Below are 19599 nucleotides of genomic sequence, written 5' to 3'. Positions count from 1 at the left end.
CTCATCTATCGCGCAGATGAATCAATCCCAGAAGTCAACCTCAGCTCTGTGTGTGTCTTGGTGTGTGTGAGGAGGCAGGCGAGTGTGTTTGCTGTGAGCTTTTATTCGCCAGTGGACAAAATTCCTGAGAAGCTCTCGATGAAAGTTTCCATTATGAGGCAGACGAGGAAAAAAACAGAAGGAGAGCACGGGTGGAAGGCAGAGGAAATGAAGGCGGCGCGGAGTCGGCTCGTGTTCGCTCGGTAAACAGATCTCTCAAACACAACACACACACACACACACACACACACACACACTGCTGTACTGGCGAGCTGTGTGAGGGGTGTGTGTCCACAACGCTGCACAGTTCATCCATTTAGTGCTTAAGAAACAAGTCACCACCTGAAGTTCATCAATCAGCGTCATGTAAAATCATCTCTGGGTTCAGGAACAGAAACACATTTTGTTTTATTCCCTTGAAACCCCAGAAAATTCACTTGATTTCATTCAAAACCAATCTCTCTCTCTCTCCCTCTCTCTCTCTCTATATATATATATTTAAAATTAAATAGCAAGTGTTGCCATAGTATTGCCCAACCATTTAAAATGAATGAAGAAAGAAAGAAAGAAAGAAAAAAGAAAGAAAGAAAGAAAGAATATCATGCAACTACCACAAAATGACTGGAAAAACTTTTTTGAAAACTGAAAAATTGAGAAAAAAAAAATTAAAAATTGAAAAAAAAAATGGAAAAACTTTGAAAAAAAATTAAATGAAAAAAGGTAAAAATTTACAAGCACATGACAAGAAAATGATTATATTTTTAAATTAAATTTTAAAAAATAAATGAAAAATGAATAATAAAAGACAGAGTGCCTGGTCTCTATAGGTGTGTAAAATTAATATTCCTTTAGGAACAGAAACATATTTTGTTTTATCCTGCTGAATTGTGAGTCTTGCAATGACCTTTTCATTTGGTAATTTGGGTAATTTGAATGAGAATTTCATAATAATTTTCTCATAATTAGATTTTAATGCATAATATTTTAGAAGGGAATCAAGCAGATTTTCTTGTATTTCAAAATGATTCATTTTGTTGGTTAAACTTTAAGTCATTCGGTCTCTTCTACCGTGTTCAGATCTTGTTTTTAAGACGCATGCTGGGTGTCCACCCCTCGCCCCGCCGCTCCATAATCTGAGCCAATCTGCAACAAGCGCCTTCTCTCGCTCAGTTCAAAACTGCACAAAGCAGCGAAGCAGCGGCCGACAGGAAGTAAATGTGAAGATTTTGGAGCGAAGAGCGTCACACAGCGCTGAGCAAGAGCTGAAGTGAAGATGTAGACACGTTAACTGGATTATTTGAATCAGATTAAGGTGATAATCAGAATGGGTGCGGCGCGACTCAGACTGACGCTGGATCTTCAGCACATCAACACCTCAGACAGATTTCTTCATGTTGCAGAAGTGACCGGATACTGTGATCCAAACGCTGGATGATTTATAAATGAGTGTGTGACGCTGTCTGTGTGTGTGTGTGTGTGTGTGTGTGTGTGTGTGTGTGTGAACATGTCTGCAGCATCAAGACAAGGATGAACTGCAGAAACCAACAAAGAGGATTTCCATCACCGCCTCTCCCTCTCTCTCTCTCTCTCCCTCTGTCTCTCTCTCTCCCTCTCTCTATCTGTCCCTCTCACTCTCTCTCTCTCTTTTTCCACTATGTGCTCTATGAGGCATTGCAGTTACCATGGCAACCAAGGCCTTTTCCTTGTTTTAAAGACTCTCTATGGCGACCGAGGCATTTTACAGTAGACGGGTCTGAGGGAGAAACACACACATGCAAGTACAGTACGCATGCACATGCAAATGTAGGCACACACACACACACACACACACGCATGCAAGTGTGCTCAGACACGTGTGCACATGCAAACACACACACACACACACACATACTTCCGGCACATATGCATGGACACACAGCAGTTTATCCTATGCATTCAAGGACCTTCCCTTGATATCCAAAGTCTTAATTTTAACCAAATAATTCTAATCTTCACCATAACCTCAAGCCCTAATCCTAATTTAGCATCAACCTAATCCTAATTCTAATCTTAATCCTACAAATCAAACACTAAACTGGCCTCTTGAAGAAGTCAGGGGTGTCCAGAGCGACCTCACTTTGCAAAAGGCAGAAGCAATCCTTCTTTCCAAGATCTAAAAGCCCAAACTGGCACTCACAAGGACACACACACACACACGCACACACACACACACGCACGCACATACACACAGCAGGAGGGGGTTCCGGTTAAACGATGTGATGAAACCTCTGATGCATGCTGGGACCTCGACCTTGAGGGTGTGACATACGAGCGGCTCGGACGCTGCGACTCTGCGGCGCTTTAACCCAGAAGCCTCAGTCTGCTCCGCCTCTCTTCTTACACCCGTCCTTTTATTATCATTATTATTATTAAAATCTTTTTTAATCTTTTTATTTTATCTTCTAGAACGACTTCTACGGCCTCCTGTCAGTCTGCAGAGAGGAGTTTGAGTTCTTGAAATATTTCTCAGAGATTATATCCTCCTCCAGGGCTTCTCTGGAGGAGGATATAATCTGATCGGTCCAGTTAAACCTCTACTGGGCGTTTTTTTTTTTTTTTTTTTTTTTTTTTTATTGAACAAATAATCCATACCACACATAACATATATGGTACATACTAGAATATTTCTGTTTCTTTTTGTTTTGGGGCAAAATAATTAGGAATTGCGGAAAAAGTGGTGGTGGCTCAAGCTGGAAGTGATTTTTATTTTTATTTTTTTATCACTGGATTTTAACTACAAATAAATATAAAACGACTGAAATTCCTGCTTATTGCAACTATATTTATAAAGATTATCTTAGTGTAGTCAGGGTCATCACAAGCATTTATAAGCAACACTGACAGACTGATGACGATACGTTAATGTTCAAGTCTGCTACTAAACATGCAGGTGGAGGAAAGCCGCTCTCGCCGCGCTGCATTCTGCAAATGAAAATTAATCCAGCGGTGAGAAAACGTGTCTCATGTCTGACTCCGCTGAGGATGACTGACAGCCGCGGCAGCCAATCAAGAGTGAATTAGAGAACTTGAGAGCCGACCACCTGCAGGAGCTGTTTCTTCCTAACATCCAGCGTGCTTTCAGATGAGTTTCAAAATCTGGAGGATTAAGCTGTGTGCACGTTTTCTGCTTTACTTATGAAGGCTGCTGACAGCTGATTTGCCACAATGTAAGTCTCCAAAGCTGTAAATGAAGAGTAGATTTCATTTTTTGTAGTTCTGTATCCACCTTTGGACTTTTGATCCCACAGTAAAGCCACAAAAGGACGACAGAGCAGCAAACGCAGGACTGATTCCTCGTCATCGTCACCGGGTGTGGCTCTGCATGTCGTTAGCAGCAGCCGGTGGCGCCGCCAACGCCAACGCCAACGCCAACGCCAACGCCAACTGGAAACGGCTGCATCACATGATTTTTTTACACCTACTGTCAAGCGAGCCATCTCCGATATCACTGTGCCTATGCTTAGATAGATAGATAGATAGATAGATAGATAGATACTTTATTCATCCCGAAGGAAATTCGCAGTTTTTCAGCAGTATCCACAGATTACAAGATTAAGTAAATCAAAAATAAAGTACAACACACTAGAGATCTAGGTAGTGTGTTGTACTTTGATCTTATTCTTTATTTTTTATTTATTTAATTAGCTTACTATATTACTAATGAGCTTACTAAATAGCTTACTGAACACCTGAAACCACCTGTGTGCACACGGCCAAAAACAGGTGTGTTGTTTGTTTTGGCAGACACGAGCGTGTGTACATCGACATCGATCTGCACATTTTCGATGAAATGCGACGACAGAGTATATCTGATCTGTGCGCTTACACTGCAGTCACATCGGCAGATATCTGATTCATATCCAATTCATATCCGATTTGTATCCATGTGATCAAGGCCTGAGGATATCCCATCCCATGTGCTTTTTTTGTCTACACGGTCATGACACATATCCAAACTGGGCCACATGGGAGGAAAACAAAGTAACCGGGTCACTTGAACCACATGGTCTAAATGTGGATAAAGAAAGGGTTTTTTTTTTTTTTTTTTTGCCTATTTGCATATTCATAGATCTGTACATTTTTAATGAGGGCAAAGTTTCGAGTTACATTTGAGTTTCGAGTTTCAGTTTCTTTATTTACCTCGATGCCGCAAAAAAAAAAAAAAAAAACAACAATCACATGACACAGGGTCTGTGCACAGCAAAATAAGAGATCAAAAGAAAAAAAAGATACAAAAAGAAAGACAACAAAAAAAGGCTGGAGGAGGGACAGGAGGAGGCGTAGCTTATTTGTATCCTGCCCCCCTTTTCCAAATACAAGAGTACCTTCTTCAGTGTCGTGTTTCCCCCAAAAGTGGGAGTTCAAAGGTTCAGTATAAAAGAAAAGCAAACAAAACATTCCAATATGTGTCACAATCAGTGAGTATGTCAGTTACCAAAAAGCGCTATACAAATAAAAGCGCTTTGACTTTACTGTATATCAGTGTAAATAAAAGAATCGTTATCGTATCACACATCAAACATGTACAAACAACGTTTCAAGGCACTAAGGAATGTTATTTATGGAAAATAGACATATCTAATATAATGATCAGAGACTATTATTTAGGGGCTTAATAAATGTCCGGAGGGGGACTTTAACCTGATTGGCTGACAATAGCGCCACCACCAGGCCAATAAGACTTTGACCTTGACTCCAAACTGCTGGGTCACTGTTGACGAGTCTTTTCCAGCAGCTGATTTGCTGCAGTTGTTGTTGTTGGAAGTTTTATAATCTGTTATCTTTCTGGGTTTGATGGGTTGGAAGCGAGAAAACGGACAAACTCACTTGGCCAGTAAATCTGAATCCGACTCCAACTTTGAAGTCCAACTCATGACGCTCATCAGGATTTTGTTTTGCGCTCCCACTGCTGTTCCTGCATGCTAATGAAGTCAGCGCAGCTCACTGATCACTGTAATATTCCCACTGAGCCTGGGATTAGTGCGTTTTTGCAAATTGAAACAGCGGCAGTACGAGCCAGACTCACCGTTTCTGTAGGCGTCGTCTGATGCATGATAATAACCATAAGATAGCATTTTTATTTTGCTGAGGTTAAGTGGTGCGAAATGTGCAGACATGATGGTTGACGGGAAAAAGGAAAACAAAGTCATATGAAATCAGATTACTTATATCTGCTGATCTTTCTCCGCAGGAAAATAACTTCTCATGTTTTTCACCTAGCAACAAAGAGATTACACTGAAAACAATCAGTCACATTTGATTTTTTTTTTTTTTTTTTTCAAACATAACGTCCATCAGTAAACCTGCACTCTGCTGTGCTGAGGCCAAACAGGAAACGGCATTCATAAAAATGTTAATTACAGGGATCTTTAATTAAAATATCTTCCCTGTCCTGTAAGATAAAAGAGTAAATCTTGACTGACAAGTGAAAGCTGCTTTACACAGACTCACAATCAAATATCATGAGCAGCAATTCAGAGGCTAGAAGAGGAGGGATGCCGTTGGATGGGTTTTGTTTGAGGGCACAGCGCCCCCTGGTGGCTGAAATGATTATGTGACCATAACATGTGGCAGCAGCAGCAGCAGTGAGAGGTGAGCAGTGAGGACATCCACTATCTGATCGGCTCTTTCAAAGTGTTTGAGGGAACAGGAACAACACAGTAAAACAAAAAGATGACCTTCATTAAAAGTTAGGAGGGAAGTTAAGTTCTGGACTGACGGATGAGCGTTGCATGTACAATGTGGCTCCTGTGGACTCTCACAGTTTCAGAGTTTTGGAGAGTGACCTCCAGCTGGTGATGAGCCCTGCAGTTGTTTACCGTCGGTGTGTTTGCCTCCGACAGGCACAGACCTGTGGCAGATGGGACATTTGATATTCCACCTTAAGAATGTAAAAGATCACGCTGGCACCTGATTACCATCGGGCAGCCAGCGGGCTGGTATGCAGCTTTGGGAACAAATGTGGTTCAAACTGTGTGGAGGGATCGATGTGGTTCTAATGAGGCTGCTGTGCCTCCTGAGGAGAGACACACTGCACCGCTGCCAGCCTTTAGCGCTCTTCATTTAAACAAGCCCACGGATAAAAAACCTTTTAACTTTTTCACGAGGAGATCCTTGGATTTTGCTCTCCTTTGTGCTGTTCTGACCACAACCTCATTAGTTTTTCACTGGATTTACTCGAACGTGCTGCAGCTGTCTGATTGATTTTCCAAAATCTGTGAGATGAGATCAGCTTTGTCTCGTCTGTGAGGGTTTATTGATTCAGCTCCGTCCACAAATGAAAGAAAGCAGCAAAACCTGAAAGCTTTCTCCATAAATGGGATAACCACCGGCTGAAAAAAGTTCTGTTTTTACAAAATGATTGACAGCTACAAAGCGTATGCCAATTATGGTGCATTTTAAAGCAAAGCATGTAACTTAAATCCTTGGTTGAAAATGCCAACATGCTCATAGGCTGTAAATGCGTCAGGCAAAACCACTACGCTGGTTTGCTAATATACCAGGCCGATTATAAACACAAAATATCAAAATGTTCCACCTCTGACAGGATATTGCACTTCTCTAAACACAGCTCTGAAAAAAACAACAACTTATTTGTAAATATTCATTAAAAGACATGAATTTTTCTGTGATTTTCCACAACATGTACTAGGTGAGGCGGGTCACTCTGCTTTACAGATCTGCTAACACTGAAGTCACTTCATCAGTCCGGCTGCAGTGGAGAGTTTTAGTTTCCCATGATGGTCTTATAGGAATGCTCCAGCATTTTGGGCAAAACACCCCTTTTTTCCCAACTTCCCCATCCTGAGACCAGATGTTGGACACCATTTTCACCTCTGGACGTCCAGTGGCTCAGCTCCTGTGGGCAGCAGGGGGACAGGCTTATTTTTTCACTTTGATGGAGCCAGGCTAACAGCTCCCATAGACCTACAGGAGATGCTACCGCTGGGGAAGTCAGAAAAAAGCTTATTTTGCCCAAAATGTTGGTGTTGCAGAGAGCCTCGAGGTGAATGTGGAATTAGAGGGATGATTTGTGGGTGATCACCGCAGAAGGTCTGATCAGCCTTTGTCTGAAGCACCTGAGGATCCCAGGGAACATCACTGATGATCTGCCCTTGGATAACATCAGAGGATGCTGCTCTAAAAGAAAAAAGGAGGCTTTTCACTCCTGACAAAGATTATTATTAACATTACGGAGGAAACATTTGGTCATGAAAACGCTAAAATCTTAAATATGTTGCACAAAATAACAGCTATCGGCAGCTTCAGTACAAAGACATGAGCTTCAGTTTAACTCATACATAACTCAGATCCTTGCTTCAGACATTTATTCTCCAAAGGGAACAGAACTGTATGCCTTTTTGGAAACGACCTGCTCCTCATATCCTCCAGACAATAAAAGTAAAACACTACCTGAGTGTTGCCGTTGGAAACAGGCAGTCTGAAAATGAATCACTTTGAAAAAATGAAAATGAATTAGGCAGATTCAAACCACGCACACGCTAAAAATCCCTCTGAAAACATTTTTCCTGTCCGTCACTGACGTTTTAATGTGACGGCCGCATTCAGACATGAAGTCGTCCCGCAAATATTTGAATGATGCCATTGTTTGACAAGGAAAGTGTGAGAGTGTGTGTGTGTGGAGGGCACGTCAAGGCATCCATGAGCGAATGTGTTTCATATTACCTCTGCAACATTAATGTTTAATAACACCACTCACCATTGATTTGGATGCCTGACTGAAAGGGGGCAGTGGATGAGGGTTTGCCTCGTGCTGCCACTCGGCTTTCAGGCCTCAGAGTTTCTGCCAAGAGGTATAAAATACAGTAGTAATCCAAGATGAAGGGATTTGGGGATTATCACTACATATTCTGCAAGCCGCGTGTCTCAAACAGGACTTTGTAACGCTGCAGCACGAGCCAAGAGTTTCTCTGCAATGACCATAAATGGAGAAAAAAGCTGGTATTTAAATCTGCCCGTGTGGAGCCGAGGGGATGACTTATAGGAACTGGAATGCACACCCACAGGTATAATAAAAGTCGTTGCTTTTATTAACAGAAATCTTGAATTTTTTTTTTTTTTTCAGACAAAAGAACAAAGTACCAAAAACCCAAATAAATACAATGAGTTACAAGAAACACATGAGATGCATCACACTTCTCACAAGTTAAGCAGCCAGACATTAATTTCACATAACAACCGAATTTACACACCTGAGGCACACGAGGGGTTGTTTTCATGCCACATTTATACCAATATACAGAAGAGTAACGTTAATACACTTACAGTACCGTACAATACCATCCATCATTCAGCAGAGGGAGCGACACGGCGGACTGTAAGACCGGCAAATAAATCGAGGAGTCGTGCGATGGCGTTGTGTATTTTCCCTTTACAAACGCCACATTTACAGTGGACTGGAAGTGTTTTCCTTGCAGTATTAGCTGTGTTTAATGGCCAGTCACTGTGGCTGCATATTAAAATCAAGGTTGAGACTCGCACCTGGTGACTCGACCCATGACCTCCCCACCTGAACAACAACAAAAAAAAAAGCATTAGATGTATGAGAGTATTGCCTTTTCTCCAAATAATACGTCAAGGTCATAAATCATCTGATTTAACGAGCAACAGACGGGGTTAAGTGATGCAATGCAGTCTCACGAAATTTTGTGAAATGAGAAACACATTGTGGACGTTGATGTTGTTGCGTGGCGACAGCAACACGCGGCATTTTCACATCACAGGAAGAAGGTTAGCCAATGCTTAAATTTAGGCAGCTAAAGCAGTTTGGTTCAGGTTAGCTTGAGGTTTTGGTCCTGGTTAAATAAAGTGAAGCGATAAACTCGTTGTTATGCGCTGGGAACAAACAGAGCGTCACAGTTTGTAGTCCTGAAACCCGGGAGTAAGCTAGCATGTTTGAGCCATGGCTTCCCTGGTTGGGTTTCCATTTTTTCCCCCGACAGGTGTTTTGAATTTATGCAGAAACAGGTACATGTAAGCCTAGAAGAGTTTGACATTTCATTCTTTGACATAAAGTACACCCAATAACATTGCAACTGCAAAATTTTAAGCTAATATATACTTAAATAAAGTAAGCTAACATACAAAATCCATGTCGGCTGTGGAAATTATCTCGTCATTATTGTTCAGCTTCTATCAAACTCTTCCACTGCAGCTTTTTGGAATTTTTAGTAGGTATATTATGCTAGGTAGGTGGCTACTTGAAGACAGGATGAGTAGCTACTATGGTGGACGTGCCGCAGGGCTGGTGGTGACGTTGTTTTGGCATAACGTTAGCTTTCTGCATATATCAATTGCATGTGCAGTTCAAAAGTTGAGCAAGTGTATTGCTTTGTGGAGATTACGTAAGTATTGTAAGCCTTTGTGATGGAGCTTATCGTCTTAAATTTTCAAACATGGTGGAAAAAAAATGCACTGGAAATCTGTGGCAACACGCAATCGAGGTAACGTTCAGCTCGGCGAGAACACTCTCCTGTCGAACTGCCTCCTGTTCCTTATTGAATCTGATTAAAGACGTCGTGCTCGTTTCACAAAATGTGGTGAGACGGGGCTGAGTGATGGACAGTCTTCTTCAGTGCGACCGCTCCAGAGCGAGTTTCTGCAGAGCGACGCCGAACTTGAGGTAGTTACTAAACTTCAATTCGAATTGGGTCGAATCCAGACGTATTTTAGGCTGAAACTGTTGAATGAGAGACTTCATCTGGCCTTTAATGGCACAAACCAGGTAAATCTGCACTTCTGGATAATTAAGTTCATTAAATCATCTGCTGACTGATAAACAGATGAGGGTATGGATGTCTGCAGCTGGATGGTAAACTGACCTACAAAGCCAAAGAGCGGTAAACTGAGAAAATCTCAAATGTCCCAACAAATGTAATCTCAGCACATAATTGGATTGCTTGATGTCGTTTTTGTTGGGTATGACTCTGAAGGCCCATTCATACCCTTTTTTCGTCCGTCCATCCGTCTGTCCGGTCGTCTGTCCTATACATGTATACCCTTCATGCTTCCATATGTCTTTTGTGTTGGGGTGCGCGTTAACACAGCACTTCCTCTAGATGGCAGTGCCAAGCTCCAATAAACCGGTATTAATAAAACATGGCGACTGTGGAAAAAGTCCTTTTATTGTGTTGGTGGAACGTGAGGCCACTCAGCCGCCCCTTCAATGGTGAGTTCCTGTGTTCGGTGCTGCCAATGCGGGAGATGGATGATGAGCGGCATTTCCAGTACTTCAGGATGTCCGCTCCAACTTTTGACAAGCTGCTACACTGGATTGCGCCCCGCATCAGACATGCTGCGTCCCACAGCGTACCAATTGGGGAATCAGAATGCCTGGTTGTCACCCTTCATTTTCTGGCTGCTGTGATGAGCTAGCAAGCCCTGGCAGCCAGTTATAAGCTGGGGATTACAGTCAGCTGTATCATCAAGTCCCTCTGTGTCGCGCTTTCTGCAAGAACTACTTGAGGAAGGAGACTTCCTCAAGTACCCCAAGGAGAAGACTGGCAGATGATTTGCCAGGATTTGGTGGCTGGTGATTTGGTGACAATCTGAACTATAAACTCAATACTGTCCCCACGATTTTTTGTGGTATTGCTCCGTTTCGTCCGTAATCGTAAGCTCCCCCGCTTCGTGAAAGTGCTCCGTCTGTCTCCGTTTCCGTCTTTTACGTAGGGTATGAATGGGCCTTAAAACCCAGTCATGCCCAGTAGCCTTTTAAACACACTTGCTCAGTTAGTTACTGCTGTGAGTCTTTGCAGGGCAGGACAGGCCACTTGACCGTCTGTCAGTGTTAATGGACACAGTGATAAAAGTCAGGTTATCAGGAACATCACAGCCATTATTGCGTGGCACATCAGGGATGACAAATCCTCAGTTTGGTTATGGCTTTATCACACACTGCAGTGTTCGATACTAAATGGTCGTCGTCTTCACGCTGAGGACGATACCGTTAACACTTCACACCCTCTGTGGGTCTTACAACAAAATGCAAATTTGGTCCGTTTTGACACAGTGCCGCGGGGTAAACCGGAAATGAGACGCTTCCAGAAAGTGCCTCATGACGACAACACAAGCAGCTACACTAATTTAGAGATTAAACTCGCTGAAGACTAGAGTTTTAGCTACACGGATATTTCTCAAAAGCAAAAATAATCCTGTTGTTTGAGCTGATATGATTTGACTGTAACTTCCAACTCAGCATGCAGCATTCACGTCGGCATCCAACTTGTAATTACAGCTAGGAATCTTGAATTTTTCTGAAATCTCCAAAATATCCAACTAGGATGTAACTATGATATCTTGTCTTCAAAGTTGACATGAACACTCACAAGTCGTATTAATGAAAATATTTCCGACTTCTACCTCCTGTCACAAATGATGAACGTAAACTTGAGTTATGAAACTTGAGTTATGAATTTTCATCTCATAATTTCAACATTTTATCTCATAATTTTTACATTTTATCTCATAATCATGATTAACCATAGGGATTTTTTCCCCCTGGTGGAAATGGGCTTCCATAGAAGTGAAACGTCCAGCTGATCTCGATGTTTCCGCTTCTTGTATTACACAAGTCGAATATTTCTCCTCACCTCGCACAAACATCAATACTTTTTGTAGGTATTTTAGGGTCAGATAACATTTCAGACCACAACGGAAACCAGAATACTACCACTAACAAAATTTTGTCTCTTGCCTACAGATTCTATGTATATATTTATACTGTATATAATATTATAATTAACTCAACCATTGAGATTATTTCTGCCACCAAGAGCGTTTGTGCCACTGAAACTCCATTCTGCTTCATTGCTTGATATGATGGTTGGTAAAGTGAATACTACAGGGTCTCTTCGTTTTTTTTTTTTTGTTTTTTTTTTGCCTCTTTGTGAAGCTGACACGTTCAGCTATTTGTGAACAACAAGTGAACGAGGTTAAACTTTCACTTTCAGGTCCAAAATAAAGCTTGGTGATTAAGGATGGCTTTTCTCAATGGACTAAAGTGTCAGGTTTTCAAAATAAAATGGATTCAGTTTTTAAATAATTATTGCAAATATGGGCAGTCTTTTTTTTTCTATTTCTTTTTTGCGGTACTGTTATTATCACTCATAATAATAAGATTTACAAATGTACACACTCACACCACTATAAAGTTTATACACTATCATGCACTTAAATCAGTTTTTCCCTTATTTCCCCCTTATTATTATTATTATTATTATTATTATTATCATTATTATTGTTATTATTATTATTAAATTACCTTAGAACAAAAATGCACAGAATATTGAGGTGTTTTGCTTGTTTTGGCCTAAAAGACCAACAGGTCCATTCAAACTGCACACTGTTCTGTTTAAAGACACACAATGCAGCCACCTTGATATTTCCATTTGGTGCATTTGGGTGGAAAGCAAAAACAGTTCAGACCAGACTTTTCTGATGTCGCCAAACTGTCTCTAAATCAAATTAAGAAAAGGAATATAAATAAAATCTGGGGTTTATTCAATTTGCAGCAGAAACCGTTACGATGTCGGCTAACAGGCTGCTTGATCACTTCTTGCCTAGAAGGGAGCAGTCTGGCCAGATTATTAGATTGTGAACAGGAAGCTGAAGATACAGACACCATTGTGTCTGTTTTCAGCTCACATGAGGGTGAGGAGATGATGATAACATTTTTTATTTTTGCGTGAATTACTCCTTTAATATTCATTTGGGACTCGGGTGCTGCATTTTTTTTTTTTTATATCACAGCTACCAATGTTGTTCCTTAGACTGATTTTTTCTTTTGATTGGATCTGAAGATTTTCAAGGTGATCATTTATGTTGCATGTATATGGTTTCTATGGGTTTACGCAATTTCTAAACTTATCAGGAGCTGGAAATGACCTCATTCTTTTTTTCCCCACACTTTTCCACACCTGTGTAGAAACTCTGGACTTGGTGGTTGAGATCGTCTGTGTTACCGTAAACCAGTTTGGTTCTGCTGTACAACATTCAAGAGACGTTCAAGAATTCTGCAACGATTACCACTGCAGATGTTGCATACACACCATCGGTGCAAAGACTGAAAAGGAAAATAAACGGCTTCAGCGATAAAGTATTCATGATCTCAGTTGAAATTGACGGTAAAGAATAAAATTATGATTGGCACTGGCATTGTTAAACAACTCAAGCTTCTGTTTTTTAGTTAAGGTGTTGAAACATTACATCCGCACAGTTTGCCTTTCAACACACCGCAGTAATACATGATAAAAATGCCCTATCATTTGGGGGGGAAAAGGCCCATAGTGCTATTTACAAAGCACAACTAATAATCAAATTAAACTTAACAGAAAAGGTTTTGGAGGGGAAGATCCGAGCGGTGATGGAAGACGGCGGCTGTGAGCCAGAACAGCATCTGCACCTTGTGAAATCGCAAGCTTACAGGTTGTTTAGATGTGCGATAGCTATCTTGACCCAAAACGGGGGCGATTTTTCCTTTTATTATTTGTCTATTTATTTATTTTGTTACTAAAAAGCACTTTGGTAATGTCAGGCCGAGGTCGGACTGATGAGAAGGAGATACTGCGTGAGCCAATGTGGGTCTACAGCACAAGGATCTCTGAGAAATGTGGCTGGCGAGACGCTTGAAAATCGCTGGTGAACCATAAGCGGTCAGGACACTTCTCATGACTTCAGTCTAATGTTGTCAGGTAACAATATTGCCTTAGATATTTGCAAACATCGATTTGTTGGAGGAAAAAAAAATCGAATGTGATCAGGTGATGAACAGATTCACTGGTAGGACAGAACAAATGCAGAGAAACTACAATATACCAAACACTTCAAGCTGGACTATCGACTGTGATGATTCCACACTAGAGAGGCCGAGCTGGGTTTTGGAGGTTTAGGGTGCGATCACACCGAGCATGTCTGAGCTCCGGTTTTCTGAGAACACCTTGTAATCTGACAGGACCTGTTGAAACCCATTGGATCGGGTCAGCCCGGGTTCAGACAAAATTTTAGAAATCATGTTCAGGTTCAGGTCAGGTTCAATAATCTTGGCATTATTTTTAGTGAAAAGTGATGGACCTACTGTCTTGTTCTTGGCAACTTTCTGTCTGGTGCTGGAGTTTACGTGACAGCGCTGAAGGCAACACGTACGCTATTTCAGTTGGTAAATGTGACCTAAAGATGACAGACAAGCAAAATCTCAGGCTTGGACAAAAACATGCGGTCCGATCTGCACTCTACTCCCAGTTCTCCTAATACGTAGGATGGGTCCGATGCAGAGATCCAATTTCCCTACAGGTATTAATTAAGGATAACTTTACCAATGTGACATGTACAGCCTTGAAATGCGACCATCAAATGAGCCGGCCCTTGAATTTGGACATACCTGCTGTTACAGGAAGTCTAGTTTGACCAAATTCTGTCCAATGAGAAAGCAGCTTGAGTCATGTGACTTCTATTTATAAGCCCTGGTTGGCTTGAGATGGCGTGGCTGGTGTGAACCTAAAGAAATCAAATTCCAAGACCAAAGAAAAGAAACTGCAGGTGTGATTGCACCCGGAAATTTGAGATATCTTTCCAGATGTCGTTCTGTGACTTTTGTCCTTCGGTCTTCTCTACAAAAACCAGCACCGGTACATTTTCAAAATCACACGAAGGAACATAAGTTGTCATTATTTTTTTTTATAACCGCCTAAAGCTGCTGGTTTTGCTGTTTGGATTTCTGTTCGATCCCTAAAACTCTGGCCTCTCTAGTGTGGAGTCATCACTGATCACAGGAAAATGAAAAAGAAGGAACAGGAAGTTGAGGCTCGGGGAGGTGGGGATTTCTTTTTTTTTAAGAGCTGACAAGACGAGGAGGAGGAAGAAGAGGAGGAGTCTTGGGAGGTCTTCAGTCGGAGAAGAGGCTGGCGAAGGACTGTCTGAGGCTGCGGATGGTCTCGGCTTTGGCCTCGTCGTCCGTCAGGTTTCCTCGTAACGTCTCGGTGAAGGTGTTGGTCAGCGACTGCGACTTGCTGCTCAGTGATAAATGATGCAGAAAGAAGAGAGAAAGTAAAAACTCGTGCAGGTGGGATGAGATGAAGCAGATGCACAGATACTCCAAGTGTCGCTGCTGGACTTCTGATTTGCTCCAGGCGACTGCAGCAGACAGGAAGTGGGACTGACTGCATGTCTCCACCTAGTGGCAGCAGGAGGCATCACACCTCACAGCCACAGTGAGAAACCATCCAATCAGACAAGCGTTCAACTTTTTCTGACATCAGAACCAGAAAGGAGACTAAAAGTGAAACCAAACGAGTGGATCTACTGATACTGTAGTTTCCACAGTGGACACAGAGCTGATAGGAGCGTCTGAGGCAAAAAAAAAAAAAAAAAAAAAATCAATTTATGTAATACACACATGATTTTGTATATAATGTTACTGTAATTTTATTGTGAATATTTTATTCCTTAAGTAATAATAGTAGAGGTATTTTCAGTAGAAGTATTGTTGAAGTATTATTGCTGTGGTTTTACATTTTACTCCTGCAGCATAATATTTCATAAATATCTCATATTTTTATAATTTATTTATGCATTTATTTATGCACGTTATAAATGTGTCTATGTTATTTATTAATGTTTCCTCATTTATTTTTATACAATATTTATTGTATCTGTCTATCTATTTATCTATCTATCTATCTATCTATCTATCTAAAAAAACAATAAAATATATATATTATATGTAGTACAAAAGTAAATGAGGAAACATGAATAAATGCATAAATGTTTTTTTTTTTTTTTTTTCCACTCTGCCTTAAAGAGCTTCTGAAATCCAGGAGGCCACATTTGGAAAAAAAAAAAAAAGGTGATGGGTAAAGATGATGTACATCAGTGTGAACACACGCACACACACACACACACACACACACACACACACACAAACTCCTGGTCCAGCAGGGTGACTCACTTGAGCTGCGGTGGCTGCTTGCTGGGGGCGGGGCCGGCGGGCAGCGGGCCGGGCTGGAAGGCCTGGCTGGGCGAGGTGCTGGCAGAGCGCGCCCGCTGAGGAGAGGCATGCGCCGACTGAGAGGGCGAGGCCGAGGCAGAGCGGTGGCCACCTGCACACACACACACACACACACACACACATCAGTTGTGATCACAGCACTGCTGCAGTGAGCTCTCTGCTGCGGTGATGAGGGGTGTGTCTTACCTCGTCTGGGCTGGCTCGTCTGTGGAGAGACAGACAGGAACACCATTAGAACAGAGACAGACAGGAACACCGTTAGAACAGAGACAGACAGGAACACCATTTGAACAGCGAGCTCTGAAACTCCAGGTACCAGATCTTCACTGCTGCTACTCTCATGGCCCTTTTTCTTATTTTTTTTTCTTATTTTTTATGTTATTTTTGAGGCATTTCTGCTCTATAAGAGTCACTGTGCAGAGAGAGGGGGTGACATGCCCCCGCCATGCCTGCTGAGCCACTTTAAATGTAATACAGTACTTGTAGTAGTTGCTTTTATAGTAGCAGTAATGATAGCAGTACCATCAGTGGTATTAGTAGCAGTCACTGCAATAGTGAAAGTAGTAGCAGCAGTATCAGTAGTAGTATTATTGGTAACGGTAGTACATGTAGAAGTATTATGAGTAGTATTATCAGTAGTAGTATCAGCAGTAGTATTAGTAGCACAAGTACAGTACATGCAGTACTGTGCAAGGCAGTACATGCAGTAGTACTTGCAGTAGTGTGCGTGGCGGTACATGCAGTACTGTGCGTGGCGTTACATGCAGTAGCACATGCAGTAGTACATGCAGTAGTGTGCGTGGCAGTACATGCAGTTTTAAATGCAGTAGTGTGCGTGGCGGTACATGTAGTAGTACATGCTGTAGTGTGCGTGGCGGTACATGTAGTAGCACATGCAATAGTACATGCAGTAGTACATGCAGTAGTATATGCAGTAGTGTGCGTGGCGGGGCTGGCACCTTGACGCTGCTCGGCGGCGGCGCAGACACGCCCAGCAGAACGCTGCTCATCTTGCTGAGGACGAGCTCGGTGATCAGCTGCTTGTCTTCCTCCACGTGTTCACCAATCAGAGGCATGGAGCTGTCCATCACCTGGAGAGAGAGAGAGAGAGAGAGAGAGAGAGAGAGAGAGAGAGAGAGGCTCAGCCAATCAGCTGTCGGGGGCCGGGTCACAGTGACAGACCAGTGACAGGTTTCCTCCTTCGGGGCTCAGGCTGAATTCAGACTTTCCCAGTTTTTTCCACTAGATGGCAGCGTTGCCTCTGTTGTGTCTGTGCTGGCTGCTCTGCTGCCGGACCGGCTGCTTCTCTGCTGCATTATTTATCACCGGACGCATTGATCACTGTGACTTCTGTTCCCAGGCAGAAAAGCCCTCATCCTGCATCCGTCCTGCACCGGAAGGTTCTCAACCTGTGGCTCGGGACCTCACAGGGGTCAGGAGATATTTAACCCATTCTGGTCTGTGGTGAAAACTGAAAATTTACTGATACAGAAATGACTATTGAAAGAGTAAGACAGCATATTAGGACCATTGTTGGGGAAAAAAATTACACAGCCCGTGAAAGGGGGGTAATATTCTGAGAAAAAAAAAATCAGAATTCATGAGAAAAAAATTCTCTGACATTAAAGTGGTAAAATTTCAAAAAAAAAAAAAAAAAAAAAAAAAAGTATGAAAAAAAATCCGAGATTCTCAGCTTAAAGTCATAAATTTACCACATTAATCTTGGAATTTTTTTTTTTCCAGATTATTACCCCACCTCCCTCAGCTCTCTGTTTTCCCCCCACAATGGCCCTTATACACCACTGTAAAAAAAAATATGTGAAAAGTATATGAAATCTTCTTTTTTTAATGTTGGCATGTATAATCAAATCCATAGACAGCTTGCACACAAGTTTGTGTTTCTAACTTTGACAGAAAAAGAAATGTACAGAACTTCCTCACCTTACTGAGGTTAGCAGTTTGTTTAATGGGTTAACGGGACAAATTTATTGTCCATGTTCAAGTCTATTTTTTTCAGATTTTTCTAAATTTTTTGCTTTTCCCTTGCTTTTCTCCTCTGATGCTTAATCAAATGAGACAATGTGAAAAGGTCAAACCCCTGTTTTGGCTGAACTGTTCACCTCCCTGCAGAAGTTGCAGGCAGGAATCACTTTGGTTCACAGTCCAAAAACTCTGAGAGCCGCCGCTCTGTTTTCCTTCTCTCCATCTGATAGAGCTGAACAGGTTCATTGCAACACCAAACTCTTATCTGCCAGGCTGCTGTTTTGCCAGACTGTTCATTGTAGCGACTGAAAAGGCCCGAAAAGGCACCGAAAGTTGAGTTTCCTGGCCGAGTCGGCGCGAGTAAACACAGAGCTGTGGTGTTTCGACAGCGGCCACAGCTGTAAATATTATGTTGCCCCGGGCACAAACCACACTCACTGCCACACTAATAACTAACCTCCAAACAACAACAACAAAAAAAACCCCCAAACTTTCCCACCACTTCACTTCACATGCATGTGCACGTGCAGCGGGGGAACAGCAGCGCACGTGGGGCGCTGGGACCGGTGGGCTGCCCACGAGCCACAGCTTTAGGACCAAATCAAACAAACTGCAGAGACATGTGGCCGCCTGGCTCTCACGCAAAACATCCCGTGCACGACGGCATGGCAGGCGTGCACGTGTGCCCCGTCATGTGGCAGTAAGCGCCACGAGCGTATAAACACACAGGACACCAGCAGCTTGGGCACCCTGGGAACCTGGACCCCACAGCTTGGGCACCCTGGGACCCCAGACCCCGGACCCTGGACCCCGGACCCCGGACCCTAGAACCTGCAGCCTGGGCACCCCAGGACCCTGGACCCTGAACCCCGAAACCTACTGTCTGGGCCCCCAGGACCCCAGACACTGGATCCCACAGCCTGAGCCCCCATGGGACCCTGGACCCCACAGTCTGGGCCCTAGTTACCCCAGACCCCGGACGTCAGACCCCATGTCCCTCAATGGTCTCATCAGACTTGGGTTCTGGGGCCAAGAGCCGGTCTGTTTCATCGTCTCCTCAGTCACTTTAACCCCTTAAACTCTGATTAGCCCTTAAATTTCCCCTTAACCCTTTGAAACTCAGGGGCCTAAGGGTGGAGTGTTATTTTGACCCGTTTCTTTTTTTTTTTTTTTTTTTAACCCTCTGAACAAAATTCCCTTCATTTAATATGGAAAATATTTTTAAAAATCACTAGTTTGGTGTATGAAGGTGCATATTTTTGCGATAATTCAGATGTTTCTGCCCTGCACTGCTCAGAGTTGTGCTTGATGGTTAAAATCAGCAACTGAAATAAAATGAAATCCTGCATGCTGCTACCGCTTTCTTCTTCTTTCTCTTTTTTTTTTTTTTTTTTTTTTTTTTTTTTACAACACAACACGCTGTTTGATTTATACAAAGACTTTGCAGATGTTTCAGGGAACAGTGGAGGTAGAAGAGCTCTGTTGCTGCTGCTGTTACACCCTTAACTAAAAAT

At 42.4% G+C, this 19599-nt stretch overlaps 1 protein-coding gene across 1 annotated transcript in view; it reads right to left on the bottom strand.

Annotated features, from left to right (window-relative positions):
* Positions 1-14338: 14338 nt before the first annotated feature.
* The window catches only part of syn3 (synapsin III), a 130646-nt gene continuing 125385 nt past the window's right edge, over positions 14339-19599 (bottom strand). Inside the window, exons 11-14 of the mRNA XM_030045653.1 lie at positions 17062-17193; positions 16289-16307; positions 16043-16193; positions 14339-15104 (exon numbers count right to left, since the gene is read on the bottom strand). Coding sequence (XP_029901513.1) covers positions 14981-15104; positions 16043-16193; positions 16289-16307; positions 17062-17193 — 426 coding nt within the window. The 3' untranslated portion in view covers positions 14339-14980. The remainder of the gene's footprint in view (positions 15105-16042; positions 16194-16288; positions 16308-17061; positions 17194-19599) is intronic.

The sequence above is a fragment of the Myripristis murdjan genome, chromosome 23, assembly GCF_902150065.1.
Source record: "Myripristis murdjan chromosome 23, fMyrMur1.1, whole genome shotgun sequence".
Taxonomy (NCBI): Eukaryota; Metazoa; Chordata; class Actinopteri; order Holocentriformes; family Holocentridae; genus Myripristis; species Myripristis murdjan.
This window is presented reverse-complemented; position numbering and strand designations above follow the sequence as displayed.